Raw genomic sequence first — 12500 nt, forward strand, 5'->3', positions numbered from 1 at the left:
TGGTCAGAGCCGTAATAAGTTCGGATTCAAAGAAAGACCTGGAATGTGGACGCTTCCTCGAAACGTCGATCGATATAGTACATCGTTAAATCGATAAATCGAGTCTTCGATTTATGCAAGATAAGATCGAGAAATTTCTCTTCTACTGATACTTCTTCTTCTTCTCCTTCTTCTTCTTCGTTTTCGTCTTCTTTTTTTATTTTCTCGCTTCTTCCAAACGCGATCTGAAACGTCGGAAGTATAGAACGATCGACGATCGGGAAATGTCTGACGGGTTTATTGCCGATGACTTTCTTGAAAAAATATATCGCGCGTTATCTCTTGAATTCGAACGGCTCGTGGAAATCTTTCTAATCTTATTGTTAGAAGCTACACTTTGGCACGAGGAGAGGAACGCTGTTAAGACTTTTCTTTTCTAAGTTAACGGGTCGTCCGTTATTTATCAAAAGATTCTTTTATTTCTTTCTTTCTATCTCTTTTTTCATTTTTCTTTTCTTTTTCGATCTCGTTAGTCTCGTCTTCGTCGCATTTACTTTTGTTTCTCTCTCTCTCTCTCTTCTCTTCTTTCTTTTTATCTTTTTCTCTGTCTTCTCTCTTATCGATTTTCGCTTTTCAACTATCACGTTCGTCCGATTGTACCTAACATACGTTCACGACGATTCTCTCGAACAGTGCTCGTAACGAGGGAAAAGAGAGGGCAAAAAGAAGAAAAAAAAAAAAAGAAAAAAGAAAAAAGAAAAAGAAAAGAAAAAGAAAAGAAAAACAAAGAAAAATTAAAGAAAAAGAAGAAAGAAGAGAAGGAAGATGGAGGAAAATTGGAAAGAAAAAATTCTTATCTCTTTTTTTATCGATCGGTATACGTAAGCGAATAACTTATTTACAAATTGTAGATAATCGACTATCGTATCGATTAAGGATGATTAATTAAAATTTATTATCTCATTCGGAGAACACTCTCGTGATATAATATAGACAATAATTAATATAATAAAATCGAAATCCTATTCGAGAGTATTCATCGATGGTCGGTTGATCGCTTTCTAATGATGTTTTCTCTCGTACAGCTATGTTATTACATTCTCCTCGAGAGAGGTGGGGGGGAGGGTGGACTATCGTTTATAGAAACCCTTTGGTTATTTGAATGTGCATGGAACTATGGTTATTATCACTTATCTTTTAAAGTTAATCTCTCTTCTCTTCTTTTAGACGATTTTCCAAGTCGACGATTAAACTTCTCTCTCTTTCTCTCTCTCTCTCTCTCTCTCTCTCTCTCTCTCTCTCTCTCTCTCTCTCTCTCTCACTTGATCTCTTTTTCTCAGGAATCAAATTCGTCATTGATTTTTATTTCCCTTTGAATATTTAGAATTTATATTCGAATTCATCGAATGACAATAAAGCAAGGATTTCATCGACGTTCCTACGCCGTTATTCTCACGAACCCTCACAAATTTGACGAGAATGTCATCTCGTAATAAGAAAAAAGAGAAGTCCGTATCTTCCTTGGCGTTTTCTCATCCAAGATGGCTGGAAAGGGTACTATAACCGTCTTCCTCCATCTCAAGCCGTCGTCAGTAGAGATCGGAAAAAGAGACCTGAGAGGAAACACCAGAATGCAAATGATGAAGGGCGTGCAATTCCTCCATCGAGGTCGAGGGCATACTGTTACTGTCGCCTAGGATGCTAACGGTTGGTGCGACGTTTGGCGAACCTGCTGTACTCGATGACACCGGCGTACCAGGACAGCCAACGTTACTGTTCGCTCCGCTACCCTCTTGCCTCATCATATTCCGCCGCCATTTTGCGCGTGCGTTTTGGAACCATACCTGTATATAAAGCGTGATATCTACAAATGTCGACTAATTCGAATTAAAGAATTTACTTTTTTTTTTTCTCCTTCATAAGGACGATATCAAAAATTTATGATATGAAATTTATCGATTACGATTTTAATCGATAGAAATTTCTTTCCCACGTTTCGAGTCCCGTTATAATTTGTTAGTTCTTGAAAAAGAGATAGAAAAGAAAAAAAAAGAAATTTAATACTTGAAGATACATATATCTCCTTTCTTCGTATTTCGATATCCTCCCGTATTAATTCATTTCGTGTACTCTTCGATTCGGGTTAAAAAAAAATTACGGACGTACCGCAAAAGCGATCCGTCCCCTTCTCACCTGAAGTACCCTCTTCGAGAGACCCGTTTTCTGGGCCAATTGTTTAAGATCTTTCGCATCTGGATTCTGATTAATGGCGAAGTAATTCTTCATAGTTCTCAGCTGATGATGCTTGAAGCTTGTACGCATGCGTTTAGTTCTTTGGCTCTGATGAACGGGCCCGGGCGAACCTACGGATGCGTCGTATGCTGCGAGCGATTCCATCGACGAGGATAACTCGGTCGGATGTAGAAGTTCTGAAACAACGAGATCAACAACAAGATGCTTTCTCAATCAATCATTAATACCAATCAATTATCCTATACCAATACTATCTATCTGGACTTTACTATATAGATATCATCTAATAATTTTCACATTAATGATCGATCATATGAAAAGCGCAAAATTTTATACTCGCACGACGCTCTTCTACTTACTCGCTAAGATACCGTCTGAAGGATATGAATGAGAAGACCTGTTTATAGAGATAGATAATTATATCTACGTATGCCATTTGATATCAATTGAATATTAATTTCGATAGGAAATATCTCTTAGACCTGTTCGTTCCATTTACCCTTAACGTTTGTTCCTTTTGAAGAAAAAAAATTCAAGCGATTCGATCGTATCGAATCGAAATAAAATGAAAGGAAGGATGGAAGGAAGGAAGGAAGGAAGGAAGGAAGGAAGGAAGAAAGGAAGGAAGGAAAGAAGGAAGGAAGGTGGGAATCGTCGACGAGGTTTAATCTGGAACGGCGATTGGTACTCGCATAAATCCGTTGGTTGGAATTGAAACCGGTCGACGACGTCGCGAAACCGTATTTTCTCTCTTCTCAAAGCGAAGAAAGACTTCGGCCGATCGAACGAATTCATTTTTCCGTCGAACGTGCTCTCCGTCGTCGAACGGGACAAGGCAAAAAAGTATGTAGGTATCGAGGGAGCAGGAACGGCGAGAGGGAGCGAGGGAGAAGGGCGGGATAGGGGGGGGGCGGAATTGCGGGGTAGATGGGGTGGTAGAATGGAGTAAGAAGAAGAAGAAAAAGAAGAAGAAGAGGAGGAAGTGGAGGAGAATGAGAAGGAGGAGGAGGAGGAGGACAAGGAGGAGAAAGAGAAGGAAGAGACTCCGCGTTCTGTGCCATCGAAGAGAGTCGCGATTGTTGCGCGCCGGCGGAGCGAAGAAACGTATCCAATAAATAAGACGACGAGGGTAACCATTGAATTCGATCGAGAGAAAGAACGGGTTCCAACGACGACGAAGAGATAGCTCGTGGTGGTGCTGATGCTGTTGCTGTTGCTGTTGCTGTTGCTGTTGCTGTTGCTGTTGCTGTTGCTGTTGCTGCTGGTGGTGATGGTGGCCTCGGCTCTGTGGAGGGTTCGGTGAGAGCGGAACGGTGGGAGATGGCGGGAGGGGGAGATGGCGGTAGTAGTAGGCTATCCCAGAAGTAAATCCCCGAGCACGTATCCGCCATTACTGTTTATTGTTCCGAACTTCCATTCCCTTGCGTTCGACGATCTCCAAGCATCACGAAAGGGAGATAGAGAAAGAATGAAAGGAACAGAACGAGAAAGAGAGAAAGAGAGAGAGAGAGAAGGAGAGAAGGAGAGAAGGAGAGAAGGAGGTGAATGATCTACTATCCTTTTTCTTTTCTCCATTTACGAATCGAGGGCGAAGTTTTCGAAAGCTATAATGTTCTATATTCCTCTCGCGTGTTCTACTCGCGATCGTACGTGAGAGAAAGGGGAAGACGAAAGGACGCGAAGATTTCACGGTTCGAGAATGAGATTACAATTTGTCAAGACGAAGGTTAGAAGGGCGTAAAGGAGAAAGCGGTAAAAGGTAGATACGAGAAAGAGAAAGAGAAAGAGAAAAAGAGAGAGAGAGAGAGAAAGAGAAAGAGAAAGAGAAAGAGAGAAAGAGAGAGAGAGAGAGAGAGAGAGAGAAGAAGATAGAAGAGAGAACGGTAGAGGGTATAAAAAAAAGTTGAAGGAGCCGGCATTGTGGACGGCCGGCCATTCTGCTGGCAGTGGCCACGTATTGGCCGCGACAGCATTCTTTTCCGGGCAGATCGGCCAATCGATGCATCTCCGCGCCGATACCCATCTGTCACTGTCCGCGTATGCCCCCTAGCCGTTTTCTGTCTCTCTCTCTCTTTCTCTCTTTCTCTCTCTCTCTCTCTCTCTCTATCGTTCTCTCTCTTTCTTCATTTCTTCTTCTTCCTCGTCTTCTTCTTCTTTAGCCAAGCGTAACCGCGTGCAAACGGTCGTAGACGTATGCGAGCGAAATCTGTTTAGATCGACGATGTGCTCGTTCATCGAGATAGAGATAGAGATAGAGAAAGAAAGAGAGAGAAAGATATATATATATATATATATATATATATATATATATATATATACTACGCTGGTATGCGAGAAAGAAAGAAGGAAAAAAGTATCAAGAGTCGTCGTAGATTCGCGATTAAGGAGACGAGACTCGATCGGTCGATAAATCGTTTTCTCTCTCTCTCTCTCTCTCTCTCTCTTTCTCTATCTATCTATCTATCTATCTATCTATCTATCTATCTATCTCTAGGAAGAATGCACGAGATTCGTTCGATCGATCGAAGGATCGGATCGATCGAGCTTACCCTAGTCGATATTATTTCTCTTCCTTCTCGCGTTTTCGGCGAATTTCACGTGATACGAGAAAAACATCATCCATCCGCCGGATTGTATGTAAGTAAGCGTCTTTAAAGACATTAATGGTTTCTCTGGACTCACTGATTTTTATCGTAAACGCGAATGGATTTACTCTCTCTTCTTCAATCGCCGAGAATGGCCGAGGCGAGGATGGAGAGAAAAACGAAAGCGTTTCGTAGAGAGACGTTGTCGGCCACGTTGCGTAAGCGACGACGTTCCATACACGATCAAGTAGAAAATCTTTACTTAAACAAGTTGTGCATCGTGTAAAATAGATTTCTTTCTTTTTATTTCTTTTTTTTTCTCTCTCTCTCTCTCTCTTTCTCTCTCTCTCTCTCTGTTCCTTTCTTTCCTTCCTTCTTGTTTGTTTTGCTTTCTTTTCTTTTTTTTTCTTTTTCTTTTTTTTTTCTTTTTTTTTTTTTGTTTAGTTTTTTTACTTCTTCTTCTCTCCTCTTCTCTTCGCTTCTTTATTCTTTTATTTTCTCTCCCTTCCGTCCCCCTAACCCCTCCCACCCACCCCCCTCCTTTAATACATAAGAGACGATTAGATCACCGAAGGTGCGAATTTCTGAACGACCTTGAAGTAGAGGAAAAGAACAGGGTGCATTAGGACAAGGAAGAGGGAAGAAAGGGGAAAAGGAGGCGGGGAGGGAAGATGGCAAAACGAGAAGAAAAACGATACGTCCATCCTTCTCGATTCTTTCGATCTATCGCGGGAACGTCGACGCGTTTTCAAGGATTTTGCCGACCGTCGAGAATCAGGGGAGACGTCCAGACGGGATAATTCGAAATCTCTCGAACGAGGCAAAAAGTGTCCCAATTATATATAAGGACAATAAAACGGCGGGAGAAGAGTCCTGACGGGGACCAGTCGGCCGGTTCCCACCCTGTCTCTTTCTCTCTTCATCTCTTTCTCTCTCTCTCTCTTTCTCTCTCTCTATCTCTATCTCTCTTTCACACAGATACATACAGACGCATATACACACAGACATACGCTCTCTTTCTCCTTTGCTCTTTCTCTTTCTCCTTAAGCCGCACCGGGGAGAACTTCATGGACGATTTTATGGCTGTTGGTCGTAAATTCCAACCGGTAGTCCGAGGAGCGATCCTCTGCTCTGATCGCACGTCGATTATAAAATAACTGAGAATCACGCGTACTTACGTACTTACCGCGTACTTACGTACGTCTCTTCTCACGAGCAAAACTCTAAACTCGCAAGTGATGAGAATCGAATTTCCTTTCGTCGTTTCGTGAAATCGTAAAGACATGAAAAATGTAAGCAATCGAACGAACGAAATCGGTATAAGATTCTCACTTCACGAGTAAGAGACGAGTCGCACGTTCGTTTACCCCTGAAATCTTTTCATCGTTAATTTATTTTACCATCTGGAAGTTGAAAGCTCGACGAAAGAAAGAAAGAAAGAAAGAAAGGAAGGACAACGAATATAAGCAGAAAATATAGCGTGGGACCGTGCAGAGTTCGTCGGACTAAGAGATCTGACGAAAAGAAAACGGATACAAAAAAAAATGTATATATATATATATATATATATATATATATATATATATATATATATATATAGAAAGAAAGAAAAGAAAATAAACAAACAAATAAATAAATAAATAAATAAATAAACGAAAAAATGAAACAATGCAGGGCTTCGTTGGTAGAAACGTTACGGTGAGACGAAGCGTTTGAAAGACGAAATATAAAGAATTAAAAATGCGATTCATTCGACGCAACGAGATTAAAGAGCATATCCGACGAGTGGAATCGTAGAAACAGCTGCGTAGCGTGCGAGAATTTATTTAAAGAATTCCGGTGTGTCGAAGAGAGAGAGAGAGAGAGAGAGAGAGAGAGAGAGAGAGAGAGAAAGAGAAAGACGGAAAAAGAGAGAGAGAGAGAAAAGAGGGAGAGTAAAGAATGGCGCACGGTTAACGAGGCAAGTGCGAACGAATCTCGCGATTCGTACTTGCCGATTCTCGAAAGCTCGTGCAAATGTTTGCGCGCCTAAGGAACGAGCCATTATGCTCATTGCTCGGCAAATAATGCAACTCCCTCGACTAACCTGCTCGACTAAGCGAACGAACGATAGAGTGGATACGAAAGCGGGAGGAAAAAGGAGAGAGAGAGAGAGAGAGAGAGAGAGAGAGAGAGAGAGAGAGAGAGAAAGACTCGACTTGGATAGAGTGCGTACCTACCACGTGTTCCTATAGTTTTAAGGACGACGTTTGAAAGCAACCACCATCCCTTCCCCTCCTTTCCAATCCGCCCGCCAGCCCGCCCGTTTACCATCCGGTCCAATTAGGGTATCCCTCTCTAATATCGACATCTACGATTAGGTCGTCGCGAAACTTTTGTCGTTACGTTATAGTTACATAATCTCTCGAACGATTATCAAACGTATTTGCTTGGATTGTTTATCATTGTGGTATTGTTAAATGGAAGGAACGGTCGGTTTGATTTCACTTGTCGCTTGTTAATAATAATATACATATATATATATATATATATATATATATATATATATATATATATATATATATAGTTGTGTGTATATATGTATATATTACGAATATAAGGGATTAGGCGAGAGATCGCAGAGATGGTCGCAGATTCGCTCACCCAGCGCTCCGGCGGCCAGCCTCATTGTTACAGGAAGCTCGGACCCAGTGACTTCGGAAAGTTTCCTCTTCCTTGGCCTTCCCTTTTGTACCGTTCCTGAGGACGCGATCGGACTCTGCTCGGCCGTGCTGTAATAAGCCGGAAGCGGCGAGACTCCTGGCGAACCGATGTCTTCTATGCTGCCAGTACCGCTTCCGTAATCCCCGGCGCAGCAAAGCAACTCGTAGTGCGGTCTTGGGATCGACGAGCTCGTCATTCGTGAACCTTGCTGTCGAGTATTCGATTCGCGAGCCTTTTCGTTATCTTACCGAGTTCGTTCGACGAGACTTATCGCCAAACTTTGAATATTCTATTCTCTTCCTTTAGATTTTCCATTGATATTAAACGACGGTGGAATAATATGAATCGTTTAACGATCGACGAAACGAATACGATTTCATACTCGATAATACGAGAATAATCGATCAATCCGTTAAGACGATCGACGCCGAGCGTCGTGCGATCACATACGATCGGGGGCCGTGTCTCCGATCTACGTCGTTCTCGTCGATCGAACTCGTTGATAACAAAGAGACGGCCTTTGGATAACGCTAATCATCGGGCTCGTATTTCTCACCTACAATATACCAAGCCGTCTCTCTGGCCAAAATGATCGCCTTTGTTCAATGCTGTACCGCAGGAGGCGCAATTAAAGCAGGTCACGTGGTAGACCAAATCCCTTGCTCTCATCACAAGCTCCGACGGGAAGATACCCTCACGGCATCGGGAACATCTCGATACGGAGAACAACCTGAAAAATGATTTTTATAAAAACGTCTCTCAATATTATTATTATCATTATCATTATCGTTATCTTATTTCTTTTTTTTTTTTTTCATCCGTCGTCTTACTTAAACCTTTTTACGACCTTTCGGAACTATAAGGAATGAGAAAAAAAAAAAAAAAGAAAAAAAAAGAAAAGAAAAGGAAAGAAAAATAAAAGCCTTATTTGAATCGTCGATCTCGAAATAAGTATTAAGATAATCTAATGAAGATCCTATCGGATTATTGCTACATCGAACACGACGTAGTTATAGACGAAGGAAGATGTCCCTGTCCAGAGAAACGTATTTATCGTACAATGGTTAATATTTCATACATCCTGTAAGATATATGAGATCATAGTTTAACCCATCTGCATTGTACGCGTCCCTGTTATGCAGTCGTGCGTTCAATGTCGTTCGATAATATCGCGCGAATTGCCTGCGACATCTTGATAACGATCTTAACGAAAAAACGAAAAAAAAAAAAAAAAAAAAAAAAAAGAAATAACAAGAAAAAAGAAGTAAGAAAAAATACAGAAAAAGAAGTAAATAAAAAATAAAATAATTACGAACTCCCTTCGAGGTCTTTATTTTTGTGTCATTAAAAATTCGCACGTAGAATTTTTCTTTTTCTTTTTTTATTGGAAAAACATTAAACGTCGATGGATGAAAAAAGGAACGAAAGAAGAAGAAGAAGAAGAAGAAGAAGAAGAAGAAGAAAAAAAAAGAAACTATAAAAGGGAAAAAAGAAAAGTACGGAAAAAAAAATCCTCATCCGATTTAGAAGTTATTCGTAATGAAGGTTTAAAGTTTCACGAGTTTTTCTTTTTTTTTTTTTTTTCTTTTTTTTTTAAACGAGTACGCACGTCACGTACCTACATATGTATATGTACGTCGAAAGAGTAGTTTTGGAATAACACAGCTGGCTCGATTTTACGGATTGTACCTCTCATGCATCCGTCATGCGTGCGACCTCCAGCATTCGAAACGGCACACACCAAAATTGGCACACAATGAACGTTCATGTGTACATATACGCGTACGGCCTCGTAAATAGAAGAAGGCTAGACTAGATGGGAAAAGAGCTGAGCCTTGGCGGTGTCCATATCGCGTAGCAACGATCGAAACGTAGGAAGGCACGCGTTATAGTTTCCGAAGCGCGAAAAACAGAAAGAGAAGGAGAGAGAGACAGAGAGAAAAAGAGAGAGAGAGAGAGAGAGAGAGAGAGAGAGAGAGAGAGAGAGAGAGAAAAAGAAACGGAGAAGAAACGGCAAAGGGAAAGAGGGTAAGAGAGAGACAGAGAGAAAGAGAGAGAGAGAGAGAGGAGGGGAGGGAGAGAAAGAGACAAAGGGGGTGGCCTGGATCTGGATCGTTGCATATTGCATGGGAGGCCGTTCTGTTCTTCCCTAACGAAGCAGAAACTACCAGAGAGATACTACCGGACGTACTTCTTCCTCCCTTGCATGGAATCCTGGATATATTATCGCGTAAGTACAACCTTATTGTGGCATAACAACAACAAGAACAAGAAGAATCGAAACAATAATAGTCATCGCGATCGAATCGTCTTTCGACGTAATAATACGATGTTCGTTGAATTTGAGAAAAAACGAAAAAAAAAAAAAAAAAAAGAAAAGAAAAGAGACATTTCTCTTATGAAATCTCAAATGTCTTATGATATTAGATTTCCCCATTGACTATCGCAAATATCTACAATGTCGGGTTTTTCTTCTTTCCTTCTTTATTTTATTTTATCTTTTTTTTTGTTTTTTTTTTTTTTTTTTTTTTTTTTTTTAACGAGTATCGTAAAAAAGTACGAAGATATTGCACCGAGAATATAATATTTCGTTCGCGACTCGTCTGATCTGGATATTCCGAATCTACTTGACCTTTAAGTGTATCTCCACTTTCTTTGCAAGAAGGAGGAAACAAAGGAAAGAGGAGAAGTCGCTCATGGAAACATTATACGGCGAATTATCGAGGATAATGGTTCGCGAAGGCGATGTAAGATTCAGCCAGGTCCCCATTCTTCTTCTTTCTCTCTTTCCATTCGCCATTCCTGTTTTCTACGTATACCATCGCATTTCAGTATTTATTGGGGTAGCATCGAATTTGCATAGGAGCGTCACTTCTGTCCCACACCCGTAAGGTCCCCAAAAGCCCGGTTCCCACCTCCTACCATAGTTTCCTACCGTCTTCGACTTACTCCGGACCACACAAAATCTATACTAATGGCTGTCTTCTAGGGTGCGGTTGCTATCGAGCCGTTCCTGTCCGAACCTTAAATTCCGCGCGCGTTCGTTGATATAAACATCGATAAATGGAAATCTATCTACTTTAAAACTTACTTTTCATCTTTATTATTCTTATTATACCGATCTATATCTGTTTCGCAGAGAAGCGTAAGCGTTCTTACGATGAGAAACACGATATTAGATAGATATACTCGATCGAAGAAACGGATCACGTTCGCTGAGTTATTTCCAAGGGTATAGAATACATTTATCTACTTTTCGTTATAAATAACGATGATAAATTAAAAAAGAGAATATCTTTCGTTAAGGAACCCTTTAAAAATCATAATTATACGTATATATTAATATGTATGTAGGTATTTGTTGGTGATATACATACATACGTAGATATTCCCATTTTGACATTTGAAATGATTTTACGAATAACATAGAAGCCATATAATCTTCTTAGCCATGGGGTAGGAGGAGAGGGTAGGGGGAGGAGTGGAAGGGGGAAATAACGCTAACCTGTAGTAATCCTCTTTGCAGTATATGTTGCCGTCCCTCGCGAAGCAAGTACGTTCGCCAGCGAGAGGCATCCGGCAATTGCAGCAACGAAGACAACCGCAGTGCCAGGCACGATCGGCAGCCCTTAGGTACCAACGTTCGGCTATCTCCCTACCGCAACCACCGCAGCCAAGGGTGCTTTCCGAGCTGTTGCTCTCCGCCGTGCCAACCGGACGGTTGCTGTTCACGGCACCATCCCCAGCAGGGGGAGTACTACTTCCGCAGCCGACTTCCTTCAGCATCTCGCCATGACCCAGCACTGTCTCCGCCAATACATTCTGCGAACACGATCAACGGCATCGCCGATCCTTTTCCTTTTTTTTTTTCTTTTTTTTTTTTTCGCTTTTCCTTTCCTCCCTTCTTTTTTCTTTTCCTTTTTATTTTTTCTTTCTTTCTTTTCTCTCTTTGATCATTTAAAATTTTATCATCCGTTTTGTTATATCCAACTCTATAGTTTTCCCGATAGTTTCTCAAATTGAAGACTACCACACGCGTATTTTTATTTCTTTTTTTACATTCATTTATGAGCTTTACTCTCAACACACACACACACATATATATGTATATATATATATATATATATATATATATATATTCGCTATCGATATCGACTATACTAGAAAAACCAATGATACGTAGAGAGAGGATGATAGGCTCATATACCGATTTCAGATATTATTACACCCAATAAATAAATAAATAAATATATATATATATATATATATATATATATATATATATCTTATTTTTCTTTTTGTCTATTTCTTTTTTGTTCTTTTTTTCATTTTGCGCACCATAAAAATATTATCGAGCTTTCTACGTTAACATCCTCTCCCTAAAGGTTGAGCCGTGTCAAGGACTATGGAACCCTCGAAGAAACGGCTTACAGCAAACGACTACGTTCATTCAGGACACAACTTCTTAGTAGCACACGCAAGAACCAATGAATGAAAACAATTCGTGACTGCTGTCCCGTTAATGAATGACTCTCGGGGTAGAGGTTTCTCTTTCTCTCTTTCTCTTTCTTGTACACTCGCTTGTTCGTTCGTCCGCTCGCTCGTTTGCTCGCTTTGCTTGCTTGCTCACTCGCTCGCTCGCTCGCTCGCTCGTTTGCTCGTTCGCTCGTTCGTTCGCTCAGTTTCGAATCGGCCGCGAGCTAATTAGTAGAACCTTGTGGATCGCCACAATAACTCAACGTCCTTTACGAGCGCCGGCTGCACGTGATTTCCGCGAGTTAAATGGAAGGTGACATTGCCTGGAATCACTGTACACCTTGTTACGAAGCTGACGCCTTCCGCCGAGAAAGAGAGATAGAGAGAGAGAAAGAGAGACAAAGAGAGAGAGAGAGAGAGAGAGAGAGAGAGAGAGAGAGAGAGAGAGAGATAAAGAAAATTCTTTTTTCCCTTTTTACTTTCTTTCTTCCTTTTTAATTGCTT

At 40.8% G+C, this 12500-nt stretch overlaps 1 protein-coding gene and 1 long non-coding RNA gene across 9 annotated transcripts in view; one reads left to right on the forward strand and one right to left on the reverse strand.

Moving 5' to 3' along the window:
- The window catches only part of LOC124952100, a 25383-nt gene extending 13778 nt beyond the window's left edge, over window positions 1–11605 (forward strand). The window contains exon 3 of the long non-coding RNA XR_007101820.1: window positions 11047–11605. This is a non-coding gene — a long non-coding RNA (uncharacterized LOC124952100). The remainder of the gene's footprint in view (window positions 1–11046) is intronic.
- LOC124952099 (LIM/homeobox protein Lhx9-like) overlaps window positions 135–12500 on the reverse strand; it is a 19090-nt gene continuing 6724 nt past the window's right edge. For 4 of the 8 annotated variants that reach the window (XM_047501459.1, XM_047501458.1, XM_047501456.1 and 1 more), the window contains exons 2-6: window positions 11026–11342; window positions 8077–8250; window positions 7461–7693; window positions 2146–2408; window positions 135–1823 (exon numbers count right to left, since the gene is read on the reverse strand). In XM_047501459.1, the coding sequence (XP_047357415.1) occupies window positions 1569–1823; window positions 2146–2408; window positions 7461–7693; window positions 8077–8250; window positions 11026–11306 (1206 nt within the window). In that variant the 5' untranslated portion in view covers window positions 11307–11342 and the 3' untranslated portion in view covers window positions 135–1568. Of the gene's footprint in view, window positions 1824–2145; window positions 2409–7460; window positions 7694–8076; window positions 8251–11025; window positions 11547–11858 lie in introns of all 8 variants that reach the window. The other 4 variants (XM_047501452.1, XM_047501455.1, XM_047501454.1 and 1 more) reach the window with 4 other exon arrangements.

Source organism: Vespa velutina, chromosome 10, assembly GCF_912470025.1.
Source record: "Vespa velutina chromosome 10, iVesVel2.1, whole genome shotgun sequence".
Classification (NCBI taxonomy): Eukaryota; Metazoa; Arthropoda; class Insecta; order Hymenoptera; family Vespidae; genus Vespa; species Vespa velutina.